The sequence below is a fragment of the Bos javanicus genome, chromosome 24 (assembly GCF_032452875.1).
Source record: "Bos javanicus breed banteng chromosome 24, ARS-OSU_banteng_1.0, whole genome shotgun sequence".
Classification (NCBI taxonomy): Eukaryota; Metazoa; Chordata; class Mammalia; order Artiodactyla; family Bovidae; genus Bos; species Bos javanicus.
The window spans coordinates 56753275-56770228 of record NC_083891.1 but is presented as its reverse complement, the minus strand read 5'-3'; the positions used below and the strand labels follow the sequence as shown (position 1 = coordinate 56770228).

At 45.3% G+C, this 16954-nt stretch overlaps 1 protein-coding gene across 1 annotated transcript in view; it reads left to right on the top strand.

Moving 5' to 3' along the window:
* Positions 1–16954, top strand: part of FECH (ferrochelatase) — a 35945-nt gene extending 18991 nt beyond the window's left edge. The window contains exons 5-11 of the mRNA XM_061400304.1: positions 1986–2120; positions 4713–4819; positions 8142–8240; positions 12192–12299; positions 12765–12929; positions 14945–15004; positions 15483–16954. Of these exons, the coding sequence (XP_061256288.1) occupies positions 1986–2120; positions 4713–4819; positions 8142–8240; positions 12192–12299; positions 12765–12929; positions 14945–15004; positions 15483–15617 (809 nt within the window). The 3' untranslated portion in view covers positions 15618–16954. The remainder of the gene's footprint in view (positions 1–1985; positions 2121–4712; positions 4820–8141; positions 8241–12191; positions 12300–12764; positions 12930–14944; positions 15005–15482) is intronic.

Here is a 16954-nt window from a genome sequence, read left to right as displayed (position 1 = left end):
AATCAGACCATCCTTCCCACGCACAGACGGGCTCTCCCCTCTGTCGACACTCTGCCTCTGTTCTTGACAGCACAGTCCACTGATTCAGTCCCCTGGTCAGTTTACTAAGGGATGCTTTATATATCTATATCCACCACACACATATAATATATAATACACATACACACATATATAATACACATTTATACATATACGTAGGTTCCTGGTGGCTCAGAGGTTAAAGCGTCTGCCTGCAATGCGGGAGACCCAGGTTCAATCCCTGGATCGGGAAGATCCCCTGGAGAAGGAAATGGCAACCCACTCCAGTATTCTTCCCTGGAGAATCCCATGGACGGAGGAGTCTGGTAGGCTACAGTCCATGGGGTCGCAAAGAGTCAGACATGACTGAGCGACTTCACTTTCACTTTCATACATATACATAATACGCGCATACGTATATAACACATATAATACACATATATGCATATATAATATATACACACACATATAATACACACATATACATATATATAAAATACACATTATATATTGAGACACACACACAATTAATGTATTATCTTTTTCTTCTCTTTAACTTAAATGTTTCTTGCGGCAATTTAGCATCATATTCTTAGCTGCAGCCCTGGCTGAGGCCTGGACAGTAAGATGACCTTGGTTTTACTAGACTTAATGTTTATGTCGTGTATTTTCAATTTCATCCCTGAGCATAAACTGGGTATAACCCTGTGAAAAGACAACTAAACACGATGCGTGGGTGCTCAGTCGTGTCTGACTCTTATGTCTGGCCCATGGACTGCAGCCCACCAGGCTCCTCTGTCCATGAGATTTCCCAGGCAAGAATACTGGAGGGAGTTGTGGTTTCCTTCTTCAGGGGATCTTCCCGATTCAGGAATAGAACTGGAGCCTTCCGGTTGGTGGGTGGATTCTTTACCACTGAGCCACCTGGGAAGCCCTGGATAACTTTAGAAAGCTTCCAGTTTTATGATTTTATAAATGCCTAAAAAAATTGCTTGAGGAGCTTTTAAAATAATAAAGGAGGCAGAATTGGTGAAGTGATGGGAGCACAAAGACAGCCCCTGACTTGGGACATTTAAGAGCCAGAAGAATGATTTTATTATTAAGTTTTGTCCACTGCACTCAGCATGTGAGGTCTTAGTTCCGTGACCGGGGATTGAACCCACACTCCCTACATTGGAAGCAGAGTCTTAATCACTGGATTGCCACAGCAGTCCCAGAAGAATGATTTTAAATCCCATTTAGTGCCTCCAACTTAAGCATTGTTGTTGGGGTTGGTCTTGTTTTTCATGTAAGTGAGAAGAATCATTTCAATCATTTGTTACCAATGAACTTTTATCGAGTATCCCAGAGCTTTCATGTAGACTAGGTGGTCTGGGGTCTGAGGGAACAGGACAAGGGGACTTGGGCGATGAGAAGGCTGGGGTGAAGGGGTGGGCATGGACAGAGCGTAGGTTCTGGGGTGAAGAGACCACAGTGAATCTCATCTAGACCATCTGCTAGGTGTGCCTTTTGGTGGGTCATTAACCTTTAAGAGTCTGTTTCCTTATCTGAAAAACGGGGTTTAGAGAAGAAGAAAGCGCAGCGTCTGCCATGGTGCATGGTCCATAGAGGAGGTTATATTTAAGAATAAATGCTAGTTCTTGACTCCTTGCTCTCGAGTCTCTCTTGTCTTGGCCGAGAGCAGAGAATAAGGCACAGAAGCTTGAGTTTTAAAAACCATGCGCTCCATGAAAGTATGTGTGTGATGGCGGGGGGCGGGGGGCGGGGGGGAGTTGATCACAGAAAAGAGTGGTGAAAAATGCACCTACCGGTGAAAGGCTGGAGAAGATCCAAGGAATATTCTAACCTTGCTCACATTATCAGCCTCAGGAAATCAGGTTAACTGTCCTTTGTTCTGGGCACTGCATTATGTTCAGAATCTATATCAAGATGAATACTTTCTCCTTCCCACACATGCTTCCTAACAGCCCCGCACAAATACTATATTGGATTCCGGTACGTCCACCCGTTAACAGAGGAAGCAATTGAAGAGATGGAGAGGGACGGCCTGGAGAGGGCGGTTGCTTTCACGCAGTACCCCCAGTACAGCTGCTCCACCACAGGTAAGCTGCCCGCTGCCGGCGGAGGGCGGCTCCGGCCCCGGTGAGAAGAATGGGAGGCCGGAGGGCAGGAGGAGAGGATGGATCTCTTTTGATTTGAATGGCAAATCCAGCCTGTCTGTGTTAAATGCCAGAGTTCAGGTCCGTCTATTTGAAATCTCATGGTTCATCTGTCCCTTGAGTTATTAGCCAGTGGACTGAGAATTACAAATGGTGGGTGAAAGGCAGCGGCTTCCACTGTCCAGTGCTTTAATGCATGTAGAATGGATCCGTAATGCACCTTAAGCCACTTTCTGTGTTTGTGTAATAAAGCTTTATTTTTATGGCTACGCCAGTATTCTTATTAATGCAGCAAAGGTGATAGATGTTTCCATTTTGCAAGCAGAGGTGTCCGTATAACATTGGAAATATGGATATGTATTTTGGTTATGGGTTGGTTCCTGGTCAAACAAAGCCCAGTTTAGGGTTTCCTTTGCCAACTTCTCTCAGTGTTCTAGATTTGCGGAAGTATTACTAGGTGGTGTTTCCTAGATATTTAATTGGAGCTGGAGGATAATGTTTTGCCAATCTCTGTATCATTTAGCTATAGGTAAATCGTCTAATGTCACTCACAATTAACGTCTGTTTGCATTCTTTTTCAAGGCTCTGGGGTCAGCACGTTTTTACTTCTAAATTGCTTTTGGACATTAGTGCATATTATTTCTATAACAGGAAGGAGAAAACAAAAGACTACTGAAAGAAATCTCGGAAGCCTGCTGTGTGCCTTAAATATTTATTCAGAGCCCCTGTGAAAGTGCCCAAGTTCTCAGACACCCTCAAGAGTTTGAATTGTGATTTCTTTTGGATATGTGTCTTATGACCTTTCTAAGCTATACTTTTTGCCTGGCTTTAAAAAATATATCTTACCATGTAAATGTCTGCTCTCAAAATTAAGCAAGAAGATGGTTATTTATGTGACAAAGGATTGACCAGCGTTGCATCTCACAGCTGGCTCTGCCTGTGTGTTTAAAACGTCAAGGTCTGTGCAGGTTTTCCCCAAGACATAAGGGAAGGTGCAGCTTCACTGCAGAGATGTGAAGCTGTGTTCATTCTTGGAGGCCACTAGAGTGCCATTTGTCTGTTGCTTTATTTAGACACATGTTGTGGCAGCGCCAGTATATTCGATGTATCAATCACTTTTTTTAATCAGGTGATTTTTTTTTTTAGTTATGCTCTCCCCTTAATTACTACTTTAGGCAGTTCATTGAATGTTTCTGAGCGATCCAGAAGACCTCCTGTGGCTTCCAGAAGTCCTTTTGTATTGGCTTGACCACAAAGTTCCTTCAGGCACAGTGTTACAGAAAAATCCAAATGAACTTTCTGGCCAACCCGACCCATCGGACAATGAACGTCCCCCTGTGAAATGCGGCTCGCGACGTGCAGATGGCGTTGACTGCTTCGTGATTTCTGGAGAGACGGGTTTTGAACCTGGGATGGACTCCGTTTGGATTTATCTGACTCATTGTATTCTGCTCATAAAAACGGAACTCGATGTATTTTTTTTTTTTGAAAATCGAGTCTTAGCCTGAGAGTACATGCGATGTCAGTATGGCTTTGTGCTGGCAAGCGTTTTTTATCTGGAGACTTGACTGATGAACAGTTCTAGGAGAGAAACTAGTGGTGTCAGGAAGCACGGCCGTGTTTTGGAGCATTTGCCCCACGTGAAGATTGACGAGGAGGCCCCACGTTAGGGCTGATTTCATAGGATTAGGGGTTGGCCCCAGTGCCAAATCCTCTAGGCCAGGAAAAAAATTGCCCTGGGTTGGCACCATCTGCTTTCCTTTCTTTAGTCTTTGAATTTTCATGTTAACCATCTCTTGCTTAGAAATACGAGTTTTGATAGATTACCTACAAGGATTTGGTACCCATTTAACTTATTCTAGGGAGTGAGGATAATTTAATAAAGCAGATAAAAATAGAGAATGAGCTTAGAAGCCTTAATAAGCTGTTATTCTTGTCAATGGGCCATTAAAAAGGATGATTATAAAGCTTTTATTATAATGTGGAAAATATTCATCTCATGATGCTAAGTAAAAATGCCCTAAGCATTCAGGATACAGAAGTGCCCGTGTACTGAAATTAATTTGTGAAACATCACAGCTATAGGGAAACATCACTGGAAAGCACCAGTTAGAATGAAACGACGATTGTGGTAGCGTGCTGGGGTCACACCTCGTTTCTTTTTCCTTTCTTTCCCACGCTGTAAATGGGGTTGATTCCCTTCATAACGGGGGAAAAATGTAACATGCTTTCTGTTGTAAGACTTGGTCCTTGCAAATAACGACTGCTTATATTTCATAAATCCACCACCACTGTGCTTCTCTAGAGAAGTGGCCTCACTAATCTTAGAAAGGTCGTTGAAATTGATTGCTTTTTAGTGATCTGCATTTGCAGGGTAGTTAGATCTATATGCATTTTAGAGTATTGAAATGATTGTAATTAGACTGACTCAGTGCAGAAATTACCTGCTTTGAGCTTATAATTACTGCCTTTACTAGTCTGTTTTTTTACTTTCACCATAACCCACATGCACTAAGTAGCCCCTGTGTATTTCAGGCAGCAGCTTAAATGCCATTTACAGATACTACAATGAAGTGGGCAGGAAGCCCACCATGAAGTGGAGCACGATCGACAGGTGGCCCACGCACCCCCTCCTCATCCAGGTGAGCGACCACTGCCGGCTGCCGTCGCCCCGCTTCCGCCGTGGGCCAGGCTCTCGTCCCTGCCTGGTCTGTGGGTGTTCTTCCAAGCCTACTGTTCTCGTCCTTAAATTGTGTTCTGAGGAATTAAAAAAAAAAGGTATTTGAGTCTTGATTTATTATGCCAGGAGAAAAGAAATGTAAAGGTTAAAGGTTTAACTCTTCCTTTTCTTCAGATTAATAGTATTAGTTACAAACTATAGCAGAATTATGTTTTGAATTTTGTATTTCACAGTGACCAAAAGAACGTTAAAGAATATGCAAGGGAAAAGAATTAAGCAGGGTGTTTATCTAATCTCCATTCATAGATTGAATAACCGACTAATAGATTCTCTATTTTCTAAATCCATTAAAATATCAAGACCTAAAGGTTTTAAAGGGACTATATCTACGTGCTCTGAGACATAGAATAAATTTAACGCTTCAGTTGAGAAAGTGTCTATATTAGAAGTTTCATATTTCTCCTACGCAGTTTATATATGTAATATTTTTAGTAATAGATGCTTGGTTTTAAGAGAATCAGTTAAAGCACAATTGCAAAGCTCTGAAATGCTGCTGTTATACACCTTCTCACCCTTTGACTACAGGACCGCTACTGGGCACTGTCCTCCATCATACACACACTGCTTGGTTCCGCTGGTGGAAGTTTTCTACCTTTGAGTTAGTTTCGGTAGAAGAAACACTAAGTGACGGGGAACTCGTCTAGTTTGTGTTTCACTCCTCGGACGTTCTCAGCAAAGTGCCTGCTTCAGCGCTTTTTCTGCAGCCCGGCGGCACTTACATCTGTCACCACTAGGTGGTGGTGGACCTCGCGGAACGCTGGCCGGCTCGCCCCGAGCGGTCCGCGTCTTCCTTAGGCACGTAGGTGCTGTCAAGGGTTAACGCAGAGGCCGAAATTCAGTTTTAAGCGAGAAGTGGGAAGAAGGCGCCTTCTCTCAGGGGTGGGTGTCGTTTTGGTCCAGGTGCGGTGTCCCCACCGAGTTGGCTCTTTCCAGGGAGGCGGTTCCCGTCCAGACCGCCTGCAGCCCCAGCCTGGCCTGCCTGTTCCGCTCGGAGGCCCGGGGTTGGAAACGAGGGGTGTCTCAGGTCAGCACTGCCATGTGGCAGCAGAGAAGCGGGGATCTGTGCAGCATCTGCCTGCCCTGATCGAGGCAGTAATTAGATTTGCATTAAAATTCAGTCCTTTGAAAAGGGGGGAAGCAGAAAGATGGAAAGGTCTCTTAACTGAGGAAGTCTTCCTTCATAAAATGAAAGGGAATTTTAGAGGCATTTATCCACCCTCCTTGATGGTGTGATTGAAACCTCTGAGAGCCGCCTGCTGCTTTCATTCTGCAGAGGGGCTGCGCCTGGAAAATACCGCAGATGGGTTTTAGATGATTTCAGGGCACTTCTGCTTGCCCACGGCTCCTCAGTGCTGACAACGGCTTAGAGTCTGCTATAAGCCGTAACAAATTGTGTCTCTACTTGCATGCAAGATGATAAAAAGAGAAATCCTACTAAAATTTGGAGGAAACAAAAATTTAGAGGTTATTAGTATTATGTGGATTACACAAGGAGATTTGATATCTAGTGGAAATGGAAAAAAAAAAACCCCAAACTAAACAACAAAAGCTGGAACTAAAAATCTTGTGGTTAATCTACATTTCTACTTATGATAAGTAGTAATTACTGAAAATAGTCCTTTTGCTTCTGTTATCTAACTGCTGGAATATTTAGAGTAAATGTATGTTGCAGGCTGTCTTTAAACTTTGCTCTGGGCCTCCTTATCTGGGCTTGTACAAATATAATCTTTTCTGAGCATCCTTAGTCTACTAACACTGAAAAGACCACCAGAAAATATTGTTTATGTTGGTGTTTAATCCTATCACATTCACTCTGTAGGTAAATTATAAATTTTGAAAAGGGAGCGAACTCTCTAGGCACCATTTTGTGCCTTTGAGCATTAATTTATCAAAACCTGAGGGTTCTGAGAAAACTAATAATATTCCAATATTTGTTATGGAGTAATTGCTCATCCTGTCGTATTAAACACTGATGTATCAAAAATGCCAACAAGTGCAAATTTACATGGTTTTGGTAAACTGTCCTTTATAATTTTTTTAATATTATGTTTAAAAACATTTTTATTTGGAAATAATTTCAAGCATACATAAAAGTTCCCAGAATAGTATATAAGGAACCCCCATCTCTTTATTTAGATTCCTGTGTTAAAATTTATCCCACTTTATCATTTGCATACCCTTTATGTGTGTGCATATGCGTGTCTATGTATACATAATTTTTTCCTGAACCTTTTGAGAATAAGATGTATATACATACACACACACAGACGTATAAAACCACTCTTTACACCTAAACAGTGTATTCTTTTCCATTGCAATGATACAGTATTCAACTTCAGCAAACTTCATATTGACACTGAAATCTGTCCAACCTGCGTTCATACTCCAGTGTTGTCAGTTCACCCGTTCATGTCCTTTGTAGCCCTTTGCTTTATAAGTTGAATGACAGCATGATTAAAGAGAGAGATGAAAGGAAGCCTCCTCAGGTCTGGTATTTCAGCACCTACTGATGTGACTCTGGACGTGCCGGCCTCGGAAGGGGCTTGGCTGGTCTGGTGGACAGAGATGTGGAGGAGCAGGAGCTGCCTTCTGGCCCAGGTTCCGCAGATGGGACCCGACGGGCCCCCCAGTCAGCCACGTCTCTCCTCTGTGAATTGAACGAGAGTGGTGCAACCGTCTCGTCTGCTGTTAGGGAGGTCGTTACGAAGACTGACTCAGGGAGGCCAAGGTCGTAAAAAAGGAACCATATTTTCTTATCCCTCGGTTAGTTCTGTCTAATGTATTTTAATGTGATATGCCTGAAAGCCAAACTAAGGGAGATTCAGAAAGACCCTGTAAGCGGTTTTCCTGCTAACGGAGCAAGTGAGAGGTCTTAAAACAACTCCTCCTTCCCATCTGCGTTTCCTTTCCATCTGGAAATGTGCCCTGTGCCTCCCACGGGGAAGCAGGTCCAGAGCGTTCATTTTCAGTGAGCCATTAGCAAGCTTTAGAAGTTTCCCATCAAATTCCCCAGGCCCCTGGAACCGTTATGAGCCATTCTGATGATGAACCAAAGCTAGAGACACTGTACAGTTTGCAGGGTTTTTTTCCCTTAACAGAGACAGTTGCTGTGTTTGAGGGCTTCGCTGAGATTTGTGGTGTCACTCACACAGACTATTTTCTTCTCCTTCCATGTCTTTCTTCCCGCCCCCTCCGTATCCCCCCCTTTCTTGGTGTTCCCGCAGTGCTTTGCTGACCATATTCTGAAAGAGCTGGATCACTTTCCTCCTGAGAAGAGACGCGAGGTGGTCATTCTTTTTTCTGCTCACTCACTGCCAATGTCTGTAAGTAAGAACATTTCGTTGATGACCCAGTGGTAGAGGGGTCAAAAGGTTTAACGTGGGTCCAGTTTCCATTCAGCCTAAGCCCAGTGCAAGGAGGGACTCTAAAATCTCAAACTGAGCTTGGTGCTAATTTAGCTAGACTCATTTCTTGAGACCTGAAAATGAAAGTCGCTCAGTCATGTCTAACTCTTTGCAACCTCATGGGCATGTAGTCCATGGAATTCTCCAGCCCAGAAGACTGGAGTGGGTAACCTTTCCCTTCTCCAGGGGATCTTCCCAACCCAGGGGTTGAACCCAGGTCTCCCACATCGCAGGTGGATTCTTTACCAGCTGAGCCACCAGGGAAGCTCTTGAAACCTAATAACAATTAATTCAGACTATGATATTGTGAGTAGATATTATGTTCCTAAGTTCCTTTAAAATGATAAGTTGAAGATCCATTCCTATGTGAGAATTTTATTAAATGGGACAATTAAAGAAGGCTGTTTTCGCCTGCCCTGTTCAAGGAACTTGGATGGTAGGGCTTCCATATTCAGACTGAGCGCTCTCAACCCCATTCTTTTTGTCCTCAAGACTTGACAGAAGTTGTTTGAATTCCAGGAAGTGATTAGTTTTTCATTTGCCAAGGCTCAGGAGCACATTTTGGCCAGTGAATGTAAAGTGTATCCAGTTATGATCTGGTTGCTCCTTGGTTTCTCATATGACACCGGGTGTTTGTTAAAATAGCACCTCTGTGCCATCCTGGTGGGCTGCCATCTATGGGGTCGCACAGTGTCGGACACGACTGAAGCAACTTAGCAGCAGCAGCAGCAGCCATGACTATCGCATTTTTGGAGACAAGAATGATGGAGCTGGTATATGTATGATGTACAGAAATGCCTGGGGTGAGCAGCCCATTTCATCAGCTCGCAGCTAGCACTGTGTCCTGAAAACATCGCTCTCAAAGCTGGAGAGGCGGAGAATTACTGCTGTAGGCATGATTAAGGTTTTAGCTGCAGAGTTAATGAGTTAACCCAGGGTCCTCTCTGGGGCCCCCCTTCTGGCTGGCCTGTGGCGCCACCTGGCGGTCGCCAGGGGCGAGCCCTTCGCAGCCTGTGTCTCCCTCTCGCCCGGGGGGCACGATCCGGCAGTAGGCAGCTCTAGAGAGAAGCAAGCTGCTCTTCGGGAAGCCTGCCTGCCCTTCTTTCCGGTACCGCGCGCAGCTTCTTCAACACGTCCGTACTCCTGCTCGGCTCTCATCCTTTTTTTATACCCGCCCGTGTGTAATGAGGCAGCGGCTGAAGGGCCAGAGGGAAGCGGGAGAGGGGGAAACACGTGTTCATGTGTGAACAGTTCCAGGTGCTGTTTTCTCTCTGCTTTTCTCTCCCCTCACTTCCCTTTCTCCCCCTCAGGGACTGAACACGCGGCTTCCAGGTTTTTGTTTTGTTTTGTTTTGTTTTTCTGCCCAGGGTCTTGGGTAGAACTGAGGCACACCATGAAGTCAGGAGGGTCAGGATGGGGTCGGGAAGGCAGAGGGATTGTGGAGCTCAAGCTCTGCTGTTCGCCTGCATTTGCTCCTAATGACTTCTCCCCCTTACGTGCTAAGCGCTTCGGATGTGTTCAACCCTGCGACCCCACGGACTGTAGCCCACCAGGCTCCTCCGTCCATGGGGTTCTCCAGGTAAGAGCACTGGAGTGGATTGCAATTTCCTTCTCCAGGGGATCTTCCCAACCCAGGGATTGAACCCCTGTCTCTTATGTCTCCTGCACTGACAGGTGGGTTCTTTACCACTGGCACCACCTGGGAAGCCCCTTTCCCCCTTAATAATGTGTATATATATATATATATATATATATATATATATACATATACATATATATAATGTATGTTGAAGTCATTTTGGACTTACAGAAAAGTTACAGAATAGTACAGAGTTCCCTTAGCGTCTCCTAACGTTGACATCTCACATAACCGGAAGTCTAGCAATGGAAACTGAGAACTGAGTGGAGATGCAGAGCTGTTACCTGAGGACTTCACTCACTTTTCACCAGCTCCTCCTCAGGGGTTGCTTTCCTCTCCCAGGATCTCCCAGGGCAGTTACTTGTCCCAGCTCCTTAGGCTCCTCCAATCTGGGACAGTTCCTCCTCCTGTCATTTGTCTTTCCTGAACTTGATATTTTTGAAGCATGATTTTGTAGCAACGCTGGTAGCCCAGATGGTGAAGCATCTGCCTGCAATGTAGGAGACCCGGGTTCAATCCCTGAGTTGGGAAGACCCCCTGGAGAAGGACATGGCAACCCACTCCGGTATTCTTGCCTGGAGAATCCCATGGGCAGAGGAGCCTGGCGGGCTACAGTCCATGGGGTCGAAAAGAGTTGGACATGAGTGAGCAACTAGTGCACACACAAACACACACAGTTATTCCGCAGCATGCTCCTCCATTTGGATGTGTTGGGTGTTTTCTCATGCGTAGACTGAGGTTGTTTATTATCAGGAAGAATAACCCCTCCTCCCCCCGCCAGTGGCCTGTGCTTCTGAGTGCATCATGCTGGGAGTACATGCTGCCAGTTAATCTCACTACTCCTGAAGTGATCTGTGGTCATCAGCCTAAGGTGGTGTCTTCTGGATTTGCCCATTATAAAGTCATTATGTCTCTTTGTGATTAAAAATATCTTAAGTGAGCTACTTGGAGATTGTCAAAGAATAGCTCATCATTTCATCTCAACGGTGTTTATTGAACACCTACGCTATTCCAGGCACTGTTCTATCCCCTACCACAAAACAGGGGAATGAACAAAACAGAACAAAAAAATCTTCGCATTCAGGGAATGAGGGGGAGGAGACAGATAATAAGCATAACAGATAAGAAAGTAGTATGAAACAATAGAAGGTAATAAGTGTTGTGGGAAGAAATAAAGCAGGATGGGGGGTTAGAAAGTTGGTACACAACTAAATGGGCTTCCCAGGTAGCTGAATAGTAAAGAATCTACCTGCTAATGCAGGAGACGCGGGTTCGATCCCTGGGTCTGGAAGATTCCCCTGGAGGAGGAAATGGCAATCCACTCAAGTATTCTTGCCTGGAGAATCCCATGGACAGGGGAGCCTGGTGGGCTATGTTCCATGGAGTCTCAAAAGAACTGGACACGACTTAGCAACTAAAGAGAAACGATACAGCTAAATATTAAAGCAGTAAAAAGAAAATGTCTGTTGCACACTTTCAAAGGTGAGGAGCGCTTGCAGACACTGACTGCGCTCAAAGCATGGCCGTGGTCCACTGCTGTGGGAGGAGTGGGGAGAAGGAACTGGAAGGAGCTCGAAGGCACAGACCGTGTTCTCAAGGAGCCTGGAATCCGAACCACGTGCTGCTTCTTTCTCTTACTCCTCTAGTGTTCACCCCTTTTCTTCACCTGGTCCCCGTGAACTCAGTAGTTCTATACACTGTCCGTACAGTACTCTTTCAGTTCCATTTCTAAAATCAGGGAGTTCCCTGGGCAGTCCAGTGGTTAAGATCCCGGGTTTTCACTGCCATGGCCCAGGTTCAGTCCCTGTTCGGGGAACTGAGACCCTGCAAGCTGCAGAGCACAGTCAAAAATTAAAATAAAATCAGCCCTTCAGGTAAGTACCAAAAGTGAAGGCCCACCCCGTGCCAGCGTCTCTGTGTCATCCCTGTTCCAGCCAGGGGGCTGGAGAAACCCATCCTCCCATGGTGTGTGTTGTCAGTCTCCTCTGGGTGGCGTGGATGTAGAATCTGATGCATTCCTAGGAACCCGAGAGCTGATTTGGTACCCTGTGTGCCTTTGGCCGATGAAATCCATCCAAGTAAGTTGGGCCCTGAGCTCAGCTGGCGTGGGCATTAGTGCGGAGGACGAGGGGCAGCCTCCAGCCCAGGGCTCAGGCCGCTTCCCCGCCCAGCCCCAGGCTCTCAGAACCCTGCACGGTGTTGGCAACTGAACTCTTGTGTCTCTGCTGCAGGTGGTCAACAGAGGGGACCCCTATCCTCAAGAGGTAGGCGCCACTGTCCAGAGAGTCATGGACAAGCTGGGTTACTCCAACCCCTACCGACTGGTTTGGCAATCCAAGGTAGGTGACTTCCTCACGTTTGCAGGGGGTCAGCTCTTTGGAGGATGTCTATTTTAGGACTTGGTTATAAAACGATCAGATTTGGCCTTTTCACGCAGACAGAATGTTCTGCAATAACCTGACTGCTCATATGAGCAGGAGGAATTCTGCAAGCAAATATGATGGAGAGGAAAACAAGTGATGAGCAGAATTCCATTGATTCCATTCAAACAAGAGATTATTTTCAGTTGAAATCACAGAAATTCTTCTTTATATTTTGCCAGCTTCTAGACTTAGCAGCAGCAGACGGATTCAAGCCTAATAAAGAAATACCAAAACCCATTAGCGAGGTGTAAAGCGTGGCCCTCACTCTTACAGGGAGGCTGTGTGTGTGCGTGTGTGCATGCGTGTGCATATGAGTGTGTCCGGGGCAGTGGGCTGTGGTGAGACACGGTCCCTGTGTGCACTCCTCCTGCTTTCTCATAGGTTGGCCCGATGCCCTGGCTGGGTCCTCAGACAGACGAGGCCATCAAAGGGCTTTGTAAGAGGGGAAGGAAGAACATCCTTTTAGTGCCAATAGCGTTTACCAGCGATCACATCGAAACGCTCTATGAGCTGGACATCGAGTACTCTCAAGTTCTAGCCAGTGAGGTAAGTGTGGTTATTTATCCCATTTTGATTTGATTTTTTTGAAATGTGATTTGTTTTAAAAGGTAACTCTCTCTGCAGTGATCTAATTGTATCATTCAGAAATATCGCTTGGTATGTGTTCGCATGTACTGTGGCCTCATCGTTCCGGATAATACTTCATCCGAGTTCTGATCTGAGCAAATCGACTTCATCTCCACATTTGCAGGGGGAAAGCAGTTTCGTGCCTTTGCAAAACGGGTGACCGGGCATCACTGCAGGCAACATCATTGTGTTTAGTTTGAGTTACTGTACCCATTGAAAGTAGTGAAAACCACATTTCCTTGAGAAAAAAAATAAGTGTGCTTCTCACCAGTTTGGAAGAAAAGAATTTTATTGTTGTCTGTATAATTCCTTTCTTCACCTAATACTGCCCTTTGCTCAGGCTGTGATGCTGCTTCTGCTGGGTTTCGAGGCCCTAGAATCCTCCTCATTTAAGAAAGACCATGGGATGAACTCTGGAGCAGTTATGTGTTGTAATTTCCCTGACCTCTTTTATGCACTCACTTAATTAGCTGTTTGCTACTATGCTGTGATCAATCTGATTATTGAAATAACAAATACCAACCATCCTGAGTGTCTTGTAATGGAAGACGGATGTGATTGTCATCCATGTGGAGGAAAACCACTGTTGACCCATCTCAGGGCTTCTGAGGGCCGGCCTGAACCTGCGCCCCCTTTCCTAGTGTTGTTTCTGTGGGAACCGTGGAACCCTGGGGACCCAAAGAGACGTCCCCGCTCATCCTCCATCCCAGCTCCCGGCGCTGGTCATCCCACATGTGCTGGGTGGTCTCCCTCTCTGGGACCAGGTGGCAGGTGCCGGGCAGGGTGGAGAGTGGGTTGGGGGGAGCTTCAGCAGCAACCCCCGCCGCCCCCGCCCCGTTTTTTGTGTGTGCCTGCTGGTCCTAAAGGTAGAGGGCGCCTAAGGCGCTTGTCAGCAGTTTTGATAAGAAATTTATGTGAAAGTTGTAATTGGCTAAAATGAGATTGTAGGGTTGTCTATGGACTTCATTTAGTGATGCTTTCTAGGGACTTCCCTTGTGGTCCAGTGATTAAAAGTGCACGCTTCCACTGCACGGGGTGAGGGTTGCATCCCTGGTCAGGAACTAAGAACCTGCTTGCTGTGTGGTGTGGCCAAAACAAAACAGTGTTTGAGAACAGTGACCAACAGCAGGATAACCAGCTTACCTCTATATGAAGTTTTAGAATATGTTTGCTCTGTTGAGAACTGTGTGTTTGCTGAATCTCACCATTTTCCTGTTTCCAGTCTTCTAACTTAAAAGATACAGCAACCGAAAAGCCATCAGCATTTCAGAAAGGGAAAGAGAAGATCCTAGCTACCTGAGTAAATAATAGTTAGATATTTCTCAATTATTTGCAGAATAATTAGCTGGAATTAACAGGATATTTTTGAGTAAGGATGGTTGTGAAATATAATCCTTAGTTTTTTAACTTAGATTTTTCTAGGTAAGAATATATTTAAAATCCCAACTCTGTATATTAGATCCAATCTAGTTTCAATACACATTAAATTAATTTACCTCTTTTGGCACTTGGAATCAAAGCATGCATAAAAATTTAAGTCTCTAAAGCAACATTCTGCTTAGGTAGAGTCTATAAGTAGGCATTAGAAAGGTGGACTAAAAAAGAATGGTAAGCAGATTTAAATTATTTGAGTATTCTATCCTATAGAACCTCAAAAATGGTTTGGAAACACAGAACCCATTGGAAGGTCATGGGCTGGGGGATGGGAATAGAAATTGATGAGCAATTTGATAATAGGTAAAAATCAATGTCTGTGCCTGGTATCAGGACTGTTTTTCATTTCTGGGTGGTCTGTGAATACTTGGGTACCAAGACTTTGAGTTGTGTGTGTATCTGTATATGTATTTATTTTTTTGTAGCAGTTTCTTTAAAAAAAAAAAAAAAGGAAAATAAAATGTGTATGTGTTTTTCCTCCCTTTTCTCATTTGATTCAGTGTGGACTTGAAAACATCAGAAGAGCGGAGTCTCTTAATGGAAACCCACTGTTCTCGAAGGTATCTCTAATGTTACAACCATTTTAGTAGAGCATGTCGGAGAGCGGTCCTCTGAGAAACTCTTACAGAATATTGGTTTTCTCACATATTAGAACATTTTGAGTTCCAATTAATTAGAAAAATAAAATCGAATCCCTTACACTCCGGCTCTCTCCTCCTTCAGAGAGTCCCTGTTTTCTTATTTCTACCCACCCATCCCGACGTCTAATTTAAAATCTGCCTTCCAGAGACAAGGTTCGGCAGGTGGGGTGTGGGGATTTCGTTTTCTAAAACCTGAATTTTCGCCTTTTCTCTAAGCTGAGAATTCTTAGGAAAGGAAGACGTTATAGAATTGGGTTCAAAGGGTGCAAATAAATAATTCAGGTGAAGAGAAGCCCCACGCCCTAGTGCTCCCCTGGGCAGATGGGGGCGCGGAGGCGGCGTGGGGAGCAGCGGTGTCTGCGCTTCTGACCGTCTGTCCTTCCCGTCTGTCCTGCAGGCCCTGGCCGACCTGGTCCACTCTCACCTCCAGTCCAAGGAGCGCTGCTCCACACAGCTGACTCTGAGCTGTCCGCTGTGCGTGAACCCCACCTGCAGGGAGACCAAATCCTTCTTCACCAGCCAGCAGCTGTGACCCCGGCGGCACGCCGCTGGGAGGTGCGCGTGCCGCCTCCCGACACCTCCGAGGAGGAGGAGGGCGCATCCGGCCGTTAGGGAGGAGGTTACATCCGTGCCGGCGTAGCCTCTGGCCACAAACTGTGTGCTTTCTCCAGGAAGGGGCTCTGAAGTCCTTCTTGAGGGCTTTCTATTTTTATAGACCAACACAGTAAGCATTTATGGTCCCTCCTCCCTGGGTTACTAGTTTGGAATGTCCACTAGACCATTTTTTAAAATGAGTTTTAAAAATGTATCTTCTGAAATGCATACACATTCTCAGTACCGATTTTGGTTTTCTAGCAACACCCCAACCCCCCCAAAAAACAACCGTGCAAGGGTGTGAAGAGTTTGTTTTGTGGGCTGTCAGTGTGCATGGTGGGGGTGGTGGTTTAGTCGCTCAGTCTGTCCGACTCTTTGCGACCCACGGACTGTAGCCCCCAGGCTCCTCCATCCATGGGATTCTCCAGGCAGAGATGCTGGAGTGGGCTGCCACTTCCTTCTCCAGGCAGTGTGCGTGAGGTCTGTTTAAAGTCCCGCACTTGTCTTTTGAAGTGAACATAGTTGAGTAAAGGAGATATAATTTTAGAAAAGAAAGGCGCCTGCTCTTTCCCTCAGCCCGTGGGTTACGGAATGCCGGTCTGATGGTGTGGTGCCCACAGTGACTGCTCCTGGGAGGTCACTGTTGATCGGTCCTTTTGGTCTTCGTGTGTGATCCTCACGTTCCTCACCATCAGACCTAATCAAGCGTAGGTTCCAAAAGTGCCTTGAGGTTCCCAGGCACGCAGGGCTCATAAGCGTGTAGCAGTTGCGCATTTGTCCTCCCCACCTTGGTGGGGATCCTGGTGGCGCAGGAGAGGGGGCTCCTGATTGCTGTCTCCAGGGGCAGTGCAGCTGGAAATGAAGGGCTGCCCGCCCACAGCTCCTCCCCGACCTCTCCACCCAGCATCTTCTTCATCGTGGTTGAATGTCCCCTTTCCTGCCTTATTTGTTTGAAGATTTTTGAAAAGCCAACTATGTTTTGTAACTCCAAATTCTTTCTTAATTTACAATTTTTATTATAAAAATTATGTAACCATGCTATAGGAAATTTGGAGAAAAGGAAAAGAACCACTCTAATGTGACAATTATAATATATAATTATATTTCATGTTAAGTCATTTTTAGTGGATATTTAAGATGCCATTGTACAACTTTGTTCTTCAAAAAAGCATTTATTTGATTTTTTTTTAAGCCAGTGAAAGTTTTCATGGAGCCATAGATCTTCTATATTCAGGGTTTACTATATTAATAAATACGATATTATTAAGACTTTAA